Genomic DNA, 17,782 nt, shown 5'->3' with positions numbered 1-17,782 from the left:
CTAATCAATAATTATTTTCAATGTCTTACTTATGCAATTACATTTTTGGGTAAAATTTTATTTAAAAATTAGATATCTAGAAATTAGTGTAACTAGTATTTTAATTATTTTTTATATGTTTAAGAGGGTTTCAGAAACTCTAACACAGCTATCTTTTTAGGTAGGATTGAGATATGAACTAAGTAATCTTCTGAAATACTTTAATTTTGTAAAAAAAAAAAAAAGAAAGAAAGAAAAAGTATCCTTCCTGTCTCTGACTACCAGAGGAGGTATAGTAATAATATGAATACTACTTCTATTACTCAGTCCTATCAACTAAAGAGGGAGAGCTTCTTAGCTAGCCTGCTATTAACCTATTGGGCTTCCTCTTGTTACATTAGTTCTGGCAAAGCACAGTCCTTAAAATAACAGTATAATTAATTGCTTAAGAGAATCCAGTTGGTAATGAGTTTCTTTTTTTCTGAATTCTGAATTAAAATGCTACAAACTATTTTTATTAGTTTACTAGTTAGGACCTCAGAGAAAAATAAAAAACTAAAGTTATTGGGTAACTTGACAAAAAAAATAAAAACCAGTGATAGAAACAATATAATTTTGCTAAATGTTATTTTATTTTTGTGTTTTTTTAAATACATTTTTATTGATTTCAGAGAGGAAGGGAGAGGAAAGAGAGATAGAAACATCAATGATGAGAGAGAATCATTGATTGGCTGCCTCCTGCATGCCCCCAACTGGGGATCGAGCTTGCAACCCCGGGCATGTGCCCTTGACTGGAATTGAACTTGGGATCCTTCAGTCCACAGGCCTATGCTCTATCCACTGAGCCAAACCAGCTGGGCTAATTTTGTTAAATTTTAAAGTATAATGATAGCGACTCCAACATTTAATTCTAGTGAAAATCAGAGAAACAAATGACAAGATTGAAGACATAGAACAATATGAATAGCTGCCTAAAACTCACAGTATTTTCTATAGAATGCATTACTGAAGAATACTGTCTTCCAAGGAGATGATTAAGAAATTTATAACTATTTGGCTTGAGTAGTTTTCAGAATTATTCTGCCTGAAAACAAAAGATAAACTTAGATGGTATCTTCTAACAGCGGTTCTCAACCTGTGGGTCGCGACCCTTTTGGTGGTTGAACAACCCTTTCACAGGGGTCGCCTAAGACCATCCTGCATATCAGATATTTACATTACGATTCATAACAGTAGTAACATTACAGTTATGAAGTAGCAACGAGAATAATTTTATGGTTGGGTCACAACATGAGGAACTGTATTTAAAGGACCAGAAGGTTAAGAACCACTGTTAGAACAATACAATTCAATGGATATTGTTAAGAAGTCATTAGAGACAATGATTAAAACTTTACACTAAATGCAATAGTTTTATATATCTACTTAAGATTCCATGTGAAGACTATATTCTTTTTCTGCTACACCTCAACGTGATTTTTAAAATCTGTGCAACTTTTCTATTGATAAATACTCAAAAGATTTAAGTTGTAACAATATATTATGAAATTATTTATAAACGTTCTCAAAAGAAGATATTAGCAAAATGTGCATTTTTTTTTGCCCAGCTTCATGTTACATATGGCTTATGAGGCTGAAATGTACCTGAGTGATTCTATGTGATTTGTATTTGTGTGAAGACATCCACAGTAATTTTCAAGAATGAAAATCAGCTTGAAGTTTTTCTTATAAATTTTGTGTCATTAGGGTATATTTGTATAATGGCTTAATTTTATTAAACAAATCAGAATGCCATGAGTGTTAAATGGGCTCTAAAATCTGTTTCACATACTTAGGAAAAGCATCTACTATTTGGCAGGCTTTACAAATATAAATTGAGCAAATATTTTTATCTTTTTGACTACCACAAATTGCAAAAGGGATAAGTAAAATTCAAATCCACAACTGCACATAAGACAATCATTGCCTTACAATGTTAAATTCTACTTCTAGTTGTGATTAGAATAGGCTCCTGTACAACACATACAGACCATTTTCAGAGTAGCCTAATGGGGAGGGAATAGTAAAATTTTATAAGACAGGTTTGTTTAATGTACAATTAGTGGCTCTCACTAAACAATGCGTAACTATTTAGCAATTTATTTCTATTTTTCATACAACCTTTAAACAGCAAGATGGTATGATGTAGGTTTCAAAACCAGTTATTAACAGTACCATGCTAGTTATGAAGTAAGTCTATCAGAGGAGCAGAATAAAAATGTGAAAACAACTGAGAGATATTCTGAGGAGCTTTTACTCTTTTATATAGTGGTAAGGTAAAGAGAATGCTTAAGAAAAAGGAATGGCTGAAATGCAATGGTATATAATGTATTTTTTTGGAGGAAAAGATTTTTATAAAATGCAATTTTATCTCCTATTCATAGATATTCTGTACAGGAATAATAAGGTGAAATTCTGCACAGCCAACTCAGTTATTTAGTCCAAAAGAACCACTTTAGGAAGAACAACTTTAAAAAAAAACCCACACCATATCATAGTTTACTTTAAAAAAGTGCCTAGTGTCAACTTCCTGTCAAGATGGCAGCATAGGTAAACATGGTATTTACCTCCTCCCACAACCACATCAAAATTACAACTAAACTACAGAGCAACCATCATTTAGAACCATCTGGAACAGCTGAATGGAAGTCCTATAACTATGAAATTTAAGAAGAAACCACATCAAGTCTGGTAGGAAGGGTTGAGGCATGGAAGGGCTGGTCCCACACCCACATGTGGTGGATAAAGATGAGGAGGGTAATCTCAGCTGTGGTGGTCCCCCTGAGGAGCATGGGGGTTTCAGTCCCACATCAGGCCCCCCAGCTCAGGGGTCCAGTGCCAGGAAGAGAAGTCCCCATAACTTCTGGTTGTAAAAACTAGCATGGATTGAGGAGGGAGGCTCAGGCTGCTGTAGTCCCAGGCAGTTCCTCTTAAAGGGTTTGTGCTTAGACTTACTCAGACTCACTCTCTCTGAGCTGCAGCACTGGGGCAGCAGCTTGAAAGGCTCCAGAGGCCTATGGGGAGGAACTGAACTGTTTGGCATCAGGGTAAAATGAGAGCTGGAGGGGCAACTTTCTCCCAGGAAGAAGTGCTGGCAGGGCCATTGTTCCTTTGATGAGCCCTTCTCCCCACAGAGCCAGCAGGTGGGTGCCATATCTGAGATTCCGTCAACCTAACTCACACTGTTTGCCCTACCCTGGTGATTCCCTGAGATCCCACCCCATCCAATTTTCAGGCTCATCCAAGCTGTTTTCAGTGGCTTTACCATAGGAATGGCCTATCTTAGCACAGGCTTCAGATTTTCCTAAAATCTCTCAAACAAGAAGTATCTGGCATCAGGGAGTGCCATACCTATTGTAAGTGGCCCCAGGCCTGGCACTAGCAGTGCTGGCCTTGGTTCACAGCTTGGCCTTGCTGGGGCACCCCCAAGCCCAGCACAAGAAGCAGCCATCTCCAGAGCACTTTGATGTTTATGCCTGGTGGACCTGGGCAGAATACGGGTTGTGGCTGACCTTGGCCTGTACCTCCTGGGAAGCCCCAGAGCCAGCACATCCAGTGAACAACTCCAGACAAAGAGAGAATCTTAGAAGCAGCAAGAGAAAAGCAGTTAGGTACCTACAAGGGAGCTCCCATAAGACTCTCAGCTGATTTCTCTAAAGAAACTTTGCAGGCCAGAAAGGAATGGTAAGAAATATTCAAAGTGAATCAGTGGACATATAAAGAGCTTCCCAGACAAGAAAAGCTAAAAAATTAATCACCACCAAACCAGTATTATATGAAATGCTGAAGGGTCTTCTTGAAGAAGATAAAAAATATGAACAATAAAATGGCAATAAATACATATCTATTAACATTTGAATCTATATACAAAATAAACAAGCAGAACAGAGACAGACTCATAGATATAGAGAATTTCTTGTTGTTTGACAGATTGGAGGTGGGGGGAAGGAGTATTGGAGGGTAGAGGGGTGGGGTGGGAAGAGATTAACCAAAGAACTTATATGCATATATGCATAACCTATCGACTCAGACAATAGGATGGTGAAGGCCTTGTGGGGCAGAGTGGAGGGGGTCAGTGGAGGAAAAGAAGGAGAAATCTGCAATATTTTCAATGATAAAGATAATTTTTAAAAAACTGGAAGAAGATCTGAACAATTAGTTCATAGAAAATGAGATGAAAATCACCAGTAAACAGCCTGGTCAGTGTTGCTCAGCAGTTGAGCATTTATCTATGAACTAGGAGGTTACGGTTCAATTCCCAGTCAGGGCACATGCCCTGGTTCTGGGCTTGATCCCCAATAGGAGTGTGCAGGAGGCAGCCAATCAATGATTCTCTCTCATCATTGAAGTTTCTATCTCTACCTCTCCCTTCCTCTCTGAAATCAATAAAAATATATTTTAAAAAATTATCAGTAAGTATAAACATTTTTTAAGCATTCAAGAAATAAAAATTAAATTTTCATGAAATGATATTTAAATGAAAATAAAAACAATAATTTTTTTTTTAAAGTACCTAGTGTCCAACTTATGAGGTGATGTTTCAAAATCTTTTATAATCCAGAAATTGCTAAAAGTTGGAAATATTTTCCCCCATAGAAGCAATGCCATATATATACATTAGTTTTTCTGATTAGTGACTAAAAACATTGAACCCATAACATAACTAATTTTGAAACTATTTATATTATCCTGGGTCATGGCAGCAGAAATAATATTGAGAGAAGCAAGCATTTCTCCATTAATCGGGCATATGACTTGCCAATGCAAGATTTTAAAATGTAGAATTTATCACTTATGCTGTTTTGAGGCTCTACAAATTCTCAGCAACTGGGAGACATATATACATATCCTATATAATAAAAGGCTAATATGAAAATAGACAGAATGGTAGAACAATCGGTCAGTATGATGCACACTAACCACCAGGGGGCAGATGCTCAATGAAGGAGTTGCCCCAGGTGGTCAGCGTGGTCCCATAGAGGAGTGCCGCTCAGCCAGAAGCCAGGCTCATGGCTGGTGAGTGCAACAGAGGTGGCAGAAGCCTCTCCTGCTCCCATGGCAGGACTGACGATGTCCCACTGATGGCTTAGGCCTGCTCCCCATCCCTCGAGGGCTCCCAAACTACAAGAGGGAACAAGCCAGGCTGAGGGAATCCCCCCTTGAATGCATGAATTTCATGCACTGGGCCTCTAGTATATATATATATATATATATCTCCTATTTAATAAAAGAGAAACTTGCTAATTAGCCATACCTCTGCTACCCTTCCCATTGGCTAATCAGGGCGATATGCAAATTAACTGCCAGCCAAGATGGCGGCCGGCAGCCAGGCAGCTTGAAGAGAACATGAGGCTTGCTTGCTTCAGTGACGGAGGACTCCAACGTTCCCCGCCTGCCGCTGCCGGCCTCTGAGCTTGCAGTTTGAAACATTGTTACAAATATAGAAGCTAAACAAAACCCCAGAAACCTGCTTTCAGCCAGCCGGGATCTCAGAGCTGGAGTTGAAACAGTGTTTCGATTATAGAACCCAAACAAACCAGATACCTGCTTTCAGCAACGGAGGCCTAAGAGCTGGAGCCAACCCTCAGAGCTAAAGCTGGCCCAGAATAAAAAAAAAAAGAAAGAAAAAAAGGAGAGGTTGGGAGCTTCAGTGACCCGCCAGCCTGAAAACAGCCCTCAGCCCCTCACCCAGACGTGCCAGGCAACCCAGTGGGAACCCCCACCCTGAAGGGTGTGTGACCAGCTACAAACAGCCATCAGACCCTAAACAGGCTGGCCAGGCAACCCAGTGGGGACCCCCACCCTGATCCAGAATACCCTTCAGGGTAAACCAGCTGGCCACAACCCGTGCACCAGGCCTCTATTCTATACAGTAAAAGGGTAATATGCCTCCCAGCACCATGATCAGCAGAGCAGCGAGGCCTCCCGGCACCGGGATTAGCATGACAGGGGGCAGTGCCCAAACACCCTGATCACCCTGCGGCTCTGTGTGTGACAGGGGGCGGGGCCACAACTTCCCTATCTGCCCTGCTCTGTTCATGACAGGGGAAGGCATCCCAACCCCCTAATCAGCCCTGCTCTGTGCCTGATGGGGGGGGGGCTCCCCAACCCCCTGATCACCCTGAGGCTCTGTGTGTGACAGGGTGCGGCGCCCCAACTCCCCCCGCCCCCACGGGCCCTGCTCTGTGTGTGATGGGGTAGAGCCTTAACCTCCCCATCGGCCCTGCTCTGTGTGTGACTGGTGCGGCATCCCAACCCCCTGATCCGCCCTGCTCTGTGTGTTTCAGGGGGCGGTGCCCCAACTCCCTATTGGCCCTACTCTGTGAGTTACAGGGGGTAGCTCCTCAACCCCCTGATGGGCCCTGCTCAGTGCGTGACAGGGGGGAGCTCCCCAACCCCCTGATTAGCCATGCTCTGTGTGTGACAGGGTTGGTGCCGTAACCTCCCAATAGACCCTGCCTTGAGTGTGACAGGGGGTGGTGCCCCAACCCCCCAATCGGCCCTACCCTGAGTGTGACTGAGGGTGGCATTGCAACCTCCCAATCCGCCCTGCTCTGTGCATGACCGGGGGCGGCGCCCCAACTCCCCAATCAGCCCTGCTCTGAGCCCCACCAGGGGCTGCACCTAGGGATTGGGCCTGCCCTCTGTCACCCGGGAGCAGGCCTAAGCCAGCAGGTCGTTATCTCCCGAGGGGTCCCAGACTGGGAGAAGGCACAGGCCGGGCTGGGGGACCCCCCCCTTCCCCCCGAGTGCACAAATTTTTGTGCACCGGGCCTCTAATATATATATATATATAGATAGATAGATAGATAGATAGATAGATAGATAGATAGATAGATATAGATATATATAGATATATATAGATATATATATATATCCTATCTAATAAAAGAGAAACATGGTAATTGGCGTACGACTGCTACCCTTCCCATTGGCTAATCAGGGCGATATGCAAATTAACTGTCAGCCAAGATGGCAGCCGGCAGCCAGGCAGCTTGAAACTAACATGAGGCTTGCTAGCTTCAGTGACGGAGGAAACCAACGTTCCCCACCTGCCGCTGCAGGCCTCTGAGCTGCAAGCAACTATGTAACAAACATAGAAGCTAAACAAAACCCCAGAAACCTGCCGGGCTTCAGGCAGCAGGATTGCAACATTGTAAGCAAAGGCCAGAAACCTACTTTCAGCAGCAGAGGCCTAAGAGCTGGAGCCAAACCTCAAAGCTAAAGCTGGCCCCGAATAAAAAAAAAGAAAAGAAAAAAAGGAGCAGTTGGGAGCTTCAGTCACCCCCAGCCTGAAAACAGCCCTCAGCTCCTCACCCAGACTGGCCAGGCACCCCAGTGGGGACCCCCACCCTGAAGGATGTGTGACCAGCTGCAAACAGCCATCATCTCCTCACCCAGGCTGGCCAGGCACCCCAGTGGGGACCCCCACCCTGAAGGATGTGTGACCAGCTGCAAACAGCCATCATCCCCTCACCCAGGCTGGCCAGGCACCCCAGTGGGGACCCCCACCCTGATCCAGGACACCCTTCAGGGCAAACCAGCTGGCACCCATCCATGCACCAGGCCTCTTCCCTATATAGTAAAAGGGTAATATGCCTCCCGGCACCGGGATCAGCGTGACAGGGGGCAGCGCCCAAACCCCCTGATCGCCCAGCGGCTCTGTGTGTGACAGGAGGCGGGGCCACAACCCCCTGATTGGCCCTGCTCTGTGTGTGACAGGGTGCGGCGCCCCAACACACCCACCTCCCCACGGGCCCTGCTCTGTGTGTGACGGGGTAGAGCCATAACCTCCCCATCGGCCCTGCCCTGAGTGTGAGAGTGGCGGCACCCCAACCCCCTCATGGGCCCTGCTCTGTGCGTGACAGGGGGCTGTGCCCCAACCCCCTGATTGGCCCTGCTCTGTGGGTGACAGGGTACAGAGCCCCAACCCCCCTGATGGGCCCTGCTCTGTGAGTGGCAGGGGGAAATGCCCCAACCCCCTGATTGGCCCTTCTCTGTGGATGACAGGGGGTGGCGCCGCAACCCCCCCATTGACCCTGCCTTGAGTGTGACAGGGGATGGTGCCCCAACCCCCCAATCGGCCCTACCCTGAGCGTGACTGAGGGTGGAATCACAATTTCCTGATCGCCCCGCTCTGTGTATGACAGGGGGCGGCTCCCCAACTCCCCAATCGGCCCTGCCCTGAGCCCAACCAGGGGCTGCACCTAGGGATTGGGCCTGCCCTCTGCCACCCGGGAGCAGGCCTAAGCCAGCAGGTCGTTATCTCCTGAGGGGTCCCAGACTGCGAGAGGGCACAGGCCGGGCTGAGGGACTCCCCTCTCCCCCGGGCCTCTAATATATATATATATATATATATATATATATATATATATATATATACACACTAGAGGCCTGGTGCACAAAATTTGTGCATTGGGGGGGGGGTCCCCTCAGCCCCGCCTGCTCCCTCTCCTCTGATAGTCTGGGAGCCCTTCGGGGATGTCCGACTGATATCATCCACGAGGAGCGGGCCTAAGCCATGAGTTGGACAACCTTAGTGCTGCCATAGAGGTGGGAGAGGCTCCCACCACTGCCGCTGTGCTTGCCAGCTATGAGCCCGGCTTCTGCTGAGTGGAGCTCCCCCTGTGGGAGCGCACTGACCACCAGGGGGAAGCTCCTGCATTGAGCGTCTGCCCCCTGGTGGTCAGTGTGCATCATAGCAACTATTCGGTAAATTTGCATATTAGCCTTTTATTATATAGGATATATGTATTTCTTATAGTAATGCTGGCAAGTAGAAATTATCATCCTTATTTTACTCCTGAAAAAAATGGATACAAAATATAATTTATCCAAGTTAACAGTAGTTAGAATAAAAACCCGAATCTGCCCCACTTTAAAGCTTGTGCTATTTCCACACACACACACACACACACACACACTCCATACTCTCGGAGTCTTCAGGCTTCTACAGAGCCCTTACCATAATTGTGTACTCAAATCTGCCTGAAACCTCATAGTACTTTCTGCTCTTGAATTATCCATATCCATGGTCTCAATCCAACATCAAAGCCCATTTGTGCAACAACCTTAATTGAGTATAAGATAGGGATAGCTCCTGACATTGCTGACATCTTAGAGGTGTCTGCATTTAAAGAGGGGAAATTTTATGTGTGTGTGTGTGTGTGTGTGTGTGATATATGTCTGGGTACATACCCATATAAATACACACATACATATGTACACACACACGTGTGTGTATATCCATATCTACACTAATAAAAGAGAACCATGCAAATTGGTGTCACTCTGCTATGCCCACCAGCCAATCAGGATGAGTATGCAAATTAACCCAACAAAGATGGTGGTTAATTTGCATATGCAGGCACAGAGCGAAGATTGAAGGCTCTGGCCCGAGCAAAGACCGAAGACTGAAGACGACTGAAGACTGAAGAGGCTTGGCTCCTCCACTGCGGTCAGAGCAGAGAAGCCTCGAGGCTTGCCTTCTCTGCTGCAGCCGGTGTGGAGAAGCTTCCAGGCTTGCCTTCTCCGCTGAGGCTGGAGCGAAGGCCTGGGTCCCGGGTCCCAGAGGAAAACCGGTGCCGGCAGCCAGGGGAAGGAAGGACTATTGCACTAATCTCTTTGTGCAACGGGCCTCTAGTATATTATATTTTTAGGCATAGTTTCAAAGTGAGGTATCATAGTAGAGAGGATTTTTAAGTTTGACAGGACACAGGGCAATTAGGCCCACCTCAAGTGTGTGTCATTTAGGCCACTTCCCTTACATTATTCCTGTTGAGGCATTGGGATAAGAACTTGGAACAAGGATGAGTCACAGTTAGCAGAATAGGAAGATGGTATAAAACTGTGTCCCACTTCACAACCTTGTTTTTTTTTGTTTTGCTTTGTTTTTGGTCTGGAGCTTTATTTATTTATTTATTTAAATATATTTTATTGATTTCTTACAGAGAGGAAGGGAGAGAGATAGTCAGAAACATCGATGAGAGAGAAACATCGATCAGCTGCCTCCTGCACACCCCCTACTGGGGATGTGCCCGCAACCAAGGTACATGCCCTTGACCGGAATCGAACCTGGGACCTTTCAGTCCTCAGGCCGACGCTCTATCCACTGAGCCAAACCAGTCAGGGCTGGAGCTTTATTGGGTCAGAGTTCTTGAGCCCTTCTCCATTTTCTACGGTTGCAGATGGGCTTTGGGTGGAAAGTTAGGTTTAGAGAGATCCCAGAGGATCCAAGTCAGGCATGATATCCATAGTGGTTCTCTTCAGCTCGAGCTTGAGAGAAACGTTGAGTGAACAGACCCTCTTCTTCATCTCTCAGAAAAGGTTCACACGTACTCCAGGGAAAGTCTAGGCTGAATGGTACGAATTTTCAAAAACCAGAAAACCACGAAACCCTGGTCGATCTCCAAGGAAACACTGAGCTATTTGGCTCCTTTCTGCAACCAGCTGGTAGCTTGCAAACAGTCCTCTCGCTGGGGCCTGTGCAGCTGTGTTTTATGTTTCTATATGGCCTTCACAGAGGCCCCTCCACAATTAGTGTGGACTCAAAACAAGGTAGCTATGGAATACACGAAGCCCTCAAGGCCTCCTGGGGCTATTTACACCTCTTTGGACTATTTCCAGGATCCCAGGTGATACTGCCAGTGTAAATTAAGGAAGTCTCACAATTCAATGGCACTGGCGGAACATGCCACATGACCATATCTTATGCCCCATTTTCCAATGCTTTCCTTGGCCTTCTTTTAATGATTTTACCACCCTGTAATATAAACTCTCTGGAATCATAAAATCGTGCTTTAGAAAGTATTTCTCTCCCATTCTTGAATGTACCCAGTTCTACTCCTCAATTAAAAAAAATTGACCACTGATCAAATTTCTTCTTTGGCATTAAAATTTTTCAGAAACGTATTTGCATTCACCTGGCCAAGTTATAAATACCACCCAACACCTATATTATGCAGTTTCTTTATTTAAAATAATAAATTGGTTTCACTTACAAAAATACAAACCAGATGAAGTTAGTCTATGTACCCAATTATTGGGAACATACATAGAGCAGCTGGTGGAAGGGAAAAAAAAAAAAGATGTTGAAAAAGTAACGCTCTTACCCAATGCACAAGATCAGTTACAGATCACACATTCTAGAAAACTCTGAATGTACAATAAATGGTTCTTACCTCATTTTTTACCCAGGGCTTCCATTGTGTACCCAAAGAATCTGAGCTTGGTTTGGGTATTCTCTCTCTCCAACTCTCCGCTTTCATTCCCTGTGAGGCCTTTCCCTAGGGGCCTCTCCTTGTTTTCACAGGATCATATTTTCCGCCATGCTTCTTACGCGGATACTGACGCCTAACAACAAAGTACCTGACACCCAAGCACGTGTGAAATGAGTTTTGGAACCTGAACAAGGGTGGCTGTGCTGTCTGGGAGGTAATGCAGGTCCAAGAATCAGGAAATTAGCTGAATAAGATGATAGTTGGCTTTTGATGACTATTCTGTATATGCCCCAAACTGTACTGAAAACGTTAAAAATACAATGTCATTTTACTTTAATTTAATCATCGCAACATCAGGCATCATTACCCTATTTACATATGAGTAAACTGAGGCTCTGAGAAATTAAGTACTATGCCCATGGTCACATAGCTAGTCAGTATACATTTACTGGGATTAATACTGCACATGTCTTTTTAAAGGCAAAATTAATGGCTTCTTAACCTTTCTGATCTGGTCCTCCATCGTTTTATCTATTAAATATGGAAATATTAATAATCCTTAAGATCTCTTCCAACTTCAAGATGTTCTAGATATACTGACACACATCTCAGAAAATTTGCAATTCAAATAGTTTTGCTTATTTATTGAAATCTTGCAAGAGGCAAAGAAATGGCTCTCGACAGCTGAAAATTTAGGAACCCTGAAAGGAAAGAGGAGAGGACCTTTTGGGCAGGTTGAGCCCTTCTGGGATTTTTTAGATCCAATTAAAGCTAGATTGAGCCTTTTCTTTTTTCAGCAGTTCATATTTACTGATAGCTTACTATGTGCCAGACACTGTGTCAAAAGTTTATAAATATGATGTCATGCATCTCAAAAACCCCTATGAGATATTATTATATTGTTCCTAATTAACAGATGAGGAAATGAAGTTTAACTTGCTCAAGGTCACACAGCTAGCATGTGATAAAGCTTGGACTCAAATCCAGATATGATTTACTGGGAAGCCCATAATTTTTAAAAAATATGCTTTTATTGATTTCAGAGAGAGGAAAGAAAAGAGGAAGAGAGGGAGATAGAAACATCAATGATGAGAGAGAATCATCGAGGGGCTCCTCCTACACATCCCCTCCTAAGAACTGAGCCCGAAATCCAGCCATGTGCCCTGACTAGGGATCAAATCATAAGCTCCTGGTTTATGGGTCGATGCTCAACCTCTGAGTCACACCAGCCAGGCTGAAGTCCATAATTTTAACTTTGAGGTTATTATACTGCTTCTGTATGCTACTTTTAGCCTATTTATCTATATACATTTAATGCAAATTATATCAATATCACTTATTTCTTTGGAATAAAGCCTATGAGATGTAGATCAGAAATCTGCTTAGTTCATCAGCACATACTTGAGTGCCACATATTTGATGACACTTATCCTGTATCTCATGAGGCATGACTTATTGGTGCAGTTAATTGCCTTTGGGCAGCTCTCAGTCACATGCATATGAGTTACAAACTCTGCTTTCTGCTCCCTCATGATGTTTCTTTTTGTCCAAAGTGGATAGATTAACAAGCATCAAAGAAAATAGATAACTACATCAAAGAAAATAGGCAATGTCTGATCTGGAAAAAAAATTAAAATCTCTGTAGAAAGAACTTATTGCCTAGGGTGATCGACTTAACTGAAATCCTACCTCGCTAAACACATTCCCACGGTTCATTCTGAACGTGTTAGAAGGGATTGTTGACATTCTCAGAAGATACAATCTCCAAGACCCTGATAGCAAATTAACCTTGGTATTAACAGGAATTCAAGTGAGATGTTACTCTCTAGGACAACTTTATATTCATCTTAACTTTGACATATATTAATCTACTTGAATGTCTGAAGCTAAAATTCACATACATTTCCCTTCTCTATCTTCAGAAGCAAGTGACCTCCAAAGTAAGCTACATGGAAAGTGTGGGAATGTTTTTGTTTTAAAAAGGCCCATTTAGATTCTGTAACCTTTTTAGGGGAGGAGGATATTTTAGAGGCTATAATTATTTATTAAATAAGTATTAGTTCATTTTTATTTTAACCAAATACACATTTTGTAAAATAGCATCAATACAGCGTGGTATTTCTCTCTAACCAAATTCTTCACAATGAAATCCATTTGTAATATTCATTAAAAAATTTGGTAATGCTCTCTTGTGTGAGTTTTGGGAATATTTGAAACACCATTGCATATCAGTTATATCATGGAAAAGCTGTATAAACATTCTGTAACGGGACATTCTCTTCTAAGGACCTGTCAGATTTCCTTCGTACACTTCCTCATGAGTGTCATATACCAGGTGTAATTACTCATGTTGGACTGAAACAGCACAGAAGGCCTCCTCCAGAGGCAAGTGCTTCTCTTCAAAACGTGGCTGGAATGATGTTGATGTTGGTGGTTTCTAAGTTAGTTATAGACATGCATTCAATGTATTTGTAGTTTTGAAGGAGAGAGATTTTTTCCCCATTTTTATAAATCATTAGGAAAGTTTACAAGCCTTCAGGCTATTTTATGGTTTTGCTCTTCTCAGGTTTTCCCCCAAAGCAATGTTGGCCTGGTGGTTGGTGGGAGGGAGTCAATGGGGAAAAAGGCAGACATCTGTAATACTTTCAACAATAAAGATAATAGATAAATAAATAAAAACTTGAATGGTGTCCCCTATGAATCCAATGGTTACTGTTCTGAATACAAATGTGTGTATGGATATATATACAGGGTGGGGCAAAAAAGCAGGTTTCCAGTTGTAAGTACACAAAACACAGAGTTTATTCTTATGTTATTATTTATTAATTATTTTATTATTTTCCATACAAACAACTGTAAACTTACTTTTGCCCCACCCTGTATCTAGTTGTACATATCTTACACTTGAAGTTCCAATAATATAGTGACTGGGGTAGATTAGGCCTATCAGGTGCCCATTTGTTCTTGATAGCAGATGAAAGTTTGGTTTATCAAAGAAATCCCTTCTATATACCATAGTTCAGCATGTATTTCTTGTCATTTTGAAACTCTATCTTTAACGTGCACAAAAATCCTAAGTCAAACATTGCTTTTCTGATGAGCTCTTTGATAATAAGGATGTGCCTTTTCTAAAATCTGCTTTCCTCTATAGAGCAAGTTGTAGCACATTTAATAAATATCATGGTGACAATCTCATTTGAAGGTATTTAACACATAAATGTTTATGTATAAAAATTAGTTTGTTGCCGAAACCGGTTTGGCTCAGTGGATAGAGCGTCGGCCTGCGGACTGAGGGGTCCCGGGTTCGATTCCGGTCAAGGGCATGTGCCTGGGTTGCGGGCACATCCCCAGTGGGAGATGTGCAGGAGGCGGCTGATCAATGTTTCTCTCCCATCGATGTTTCTAACTCTCTATCTCTCTCCCTTCCTCTCTGTAAAAAATCAATGAAATATATTATTTAAAAAAATTAGTTTGTTAAATAGTGTTGAGCTACTTTTTTCTATATAGCTAACATGTTGCTGAGTAATTTCATAAACATCTAAATTATTATTTCAGCACATGTAGAGATTATGATATCTCTCTTAACAACATCAGTTAAAGTCTGAGAAAGTTTTCTTTAGACTGAGAAAGTTGGCATAATTCACAAAGTTGAGTAAGGTAATCTTTCAAATGACTTTAAAGGATAAGGAAAATGGAAATATTTTATATGGTTCATCGCTTCCATCTATTTTATACTTAGTTCATTAATGCATTAGAATTACACATTTAGATCAGAACTTGAGAGCACAAAGATGTTAAACATGTCCCACATCATATCTTAGGTTTTTATTTAATTTTGTTTAGAATCCTTAATGCGGTCCCCTTTTCATCATATTATACTATTTCTGTTGCAGTTATTTGATCTTTGGACAACCCAGGAGACAATCAAACATTTGCCTGTGGCTGGGGGAGCACTGTGGACTTTCCCAGTGGGACAACGCGCAGCGGAAGAGGTCTATCTCCTCCTCGGTGTTTTACTACTGACCCAGAGTCATGGAAATTACCCAACTCCACAATAAAGAGATCTGAATGCTAGTTTTCTTTTTTGCATATTAATAGGAGAGCAAGGTTACTAATGAGGGAGTCACAGCCCCAATCTCTAATCTATAAAGCTGAATATTTATATTTCTAGTTGTTTTTATTTTAATTCTGCTCCATTTACTTTTATTAACTTAGACTACCTGTGTTCCATGTTACATTTGATTATAATTATATTATGATGTTTTATGTGTAATTCATATGTCATTCACATGTTTATGTGTTGCTCTTAGTTCACTAAGAAAATCATAGCTTTCATGATTTAACTTAAAATGTATCACTCCAAACAAAAATGTGTTGCAGCTTTTAGGGGAAGGCTAAAAATTTCTGAGCACTAGGTACATTGCAACACACTTTTATATTGATCAGAAATGTTTTGAAGTAAAACAAAGGCATTTCAAAACTGCTGAAAATAAATAGATTTTAAATGACAAATAGTTTCATATGTTAAGAATCTGGATCCCATAGTTTCAACTGAAGGAATTTATATCTCATTAGGCAAGCGATACACACATTGCATTCCCCCTTCCAACTATTAAATTATACCCTATTTTTTCTTATATTAGCAGGAGAGTTAGTACAGTGCTATTATCTAAATAGCATTGACCTTGTTAAGGCCTAACAGCATTGTTTCATACATAACAAGCAGTATATTTTTAAACAGAATGGCAATCCCTTAACAGCCCATGAAATAATGACATGAAGACTTTGAGATTTTAAAGAGTAAAGAATGTAAGATACATTCTCACCTTGGCTTCACCTTTAGGCAGCCTTTTATCTGTGTGTTGGGAACCTCTTCCTTAGGTTTCACAGGCTTTGGCTCTTGTTCTTTCTTTTGATAAACCAACACATAATTTGTGCCATTATTATTTGACCAAAATGTACCAACAGAAGTTTCATAACGTATACAAAACTCGACTTTACTGCCATCTTTTTGATAATGGGGAACCAATGAAATCTTAAAGGAGAACTGGTCAGTCTCTCCATCACATGAATTTGGCACATATTCTGCTAAAATGTCAAAATGTGTCTTCCAGTCATCTAAGGACATTCTCACATATACTGACTTCTCAAAAGAAATATTTAAAACTCGAATAATGCCCTTTATACTTGCAGACCCGGGAAGATACTCCGCTGACTCCAATATCGCTTTCTGGACTTGAAGTTGTTGCATAAGATCTTTCGGAGAAGGCAAGTCAAACAGTGGAGATAAAACATATTCTTCCTGGTGGAAAATGTCCTTTGTTAGGTTGAAATTGGTTGAAACATTCGGTAAATCCCAGCAATCAAATTCTTTGACAGATACAAGATTGAACCCAAAGGTGTCAGCAAATGAAACTCTTCTTGTACCCGAAGACGGAGTGTCCAGATACATATCTTCAGAGGAGTCAGAACCTCGCCTCCTAGGCTGAGGGGAGAAACCAGGTTTCAAAGTAGCTTGAACTTCTTCATCTTCAGAAAGAGAATCAGATAAATTAGGAACTTCTAAAAAGTTATCTTTGCTAATCTGACTGGGTGCTTCGGAAGGCTCCATTGGGCTCTCTGATATCAAATAAGAGAGAACTATACAACTAGGAAGGCTGATATTCGAGATCCAGCGGCTAAAATAAGTGTAACGTTACAGTTGACATTAAAAGAAGGAGTCAGCTCTATAAATAGGCTCGTTGACATGTAAACTATGCCAGCTTGCCTCCAAAGGCCATTAATATGATAACATCCATGCTACTCTCACCAGTATGTTTCAAAGTTACCTCTTAGTTTTAAAGTTAATGTGTTTATCAGCTGAATTCCAAAGAGACACTTAGCTGTGCTAGAAAATCTAAAACTTAAGGATAAAAATATGATTTTATTCAGTTGCTAGTAAAAAGTAAATCCAGGCTCATTTATTTTAAAAGAAAATAAATGTAGTGTCACAATACTGCATATGCAGTTTAAGCTAGACCAATCCATTGGAGCAGGCAAGCACAACAAGAGAGAATCAGAACATTTATAGAACTGAAAATACTCAGTACCTAATGATAATAATAGCTACCATTTATAAGGGACTTATTATGTAAAATGTGAAGTATAAAATAGTTAAATAGGAGTGCTGGGAATTCTGAGGAAGGAAACATGACTTAAATGGAGAAGGTACCATTTAAATTAAACCATGAAGGGCAGGTAAGACATCAACATGCAGGATTGAAGTAAGGTGGTTTTTCCAAGTGGAAAAAAATAGCATGAGTTAATGTCCAGAACAAATCTTTGGTTAAATACATTATTTTGAACATTAGTACATTTTTTTAATCCATGGAAAAACACACACAAGTAATGTGTTTTTGACTTGAAAATATAAGTGAGCAATGCTAAGTCTTGCCCAGGAGTAAAACATTTATGTAGAATAAAATTTTCATCTTTTATTTGTGGCAAATTTCCATTTTATACCCACAAAACAGAAATTACTCACATCTTGGAGTTCAATGTGAGTT

General features: G+C 41.6%; 1 protein-coding gene across 1 annotated transcript in view; it reads right to left on the bottom strand.

Annotated features, from left to right (window-relative positions):
* The window catches only part of PPP1R3A (protein phosphatase 1 regulatory subunit 3A), a 49,763-nt gene extending 32,863 nt beyond the window's left edge, over window positions 1–16,900 (bottom strand). The window contains exon 1 of the mRNA XM_036328925.1: window positions 16,064–16,900. Within this exon, the coding sequence (XP_036184818.1) occupies window positions 16,064–16,848 (785 nt within the window). The 5' untranslated portion in view covers window positions 16,849–16,900. The remainder of the gene's footprint in view (window positions 1–16,063) is intronic.
* Between the last annotated feature and the right edge of the window lie 882 nt (window positions 16,901–17,782).

This window comes from Myotis myotis, unplaced genomic scaffold (genome assembly GCF_014108235.1).
Source record: "Myotis myotis isolate mMyoMyo1 unplaced genomic scaffold, mMyoMyo1.p scaffold_m19_p_11, whole genome shotgun sequence".
Taxonomy (NCBI): Eukaryota; Metazoa; Chordata; class Mammalia; order Chiroptera; family Vespertilionidae; genus Myotis; species Myotis myotis.
Note: the sequence above shows the minus strand (reverse complement) of the source record. Positions and strands in the feature narration are given on the sequence as shown.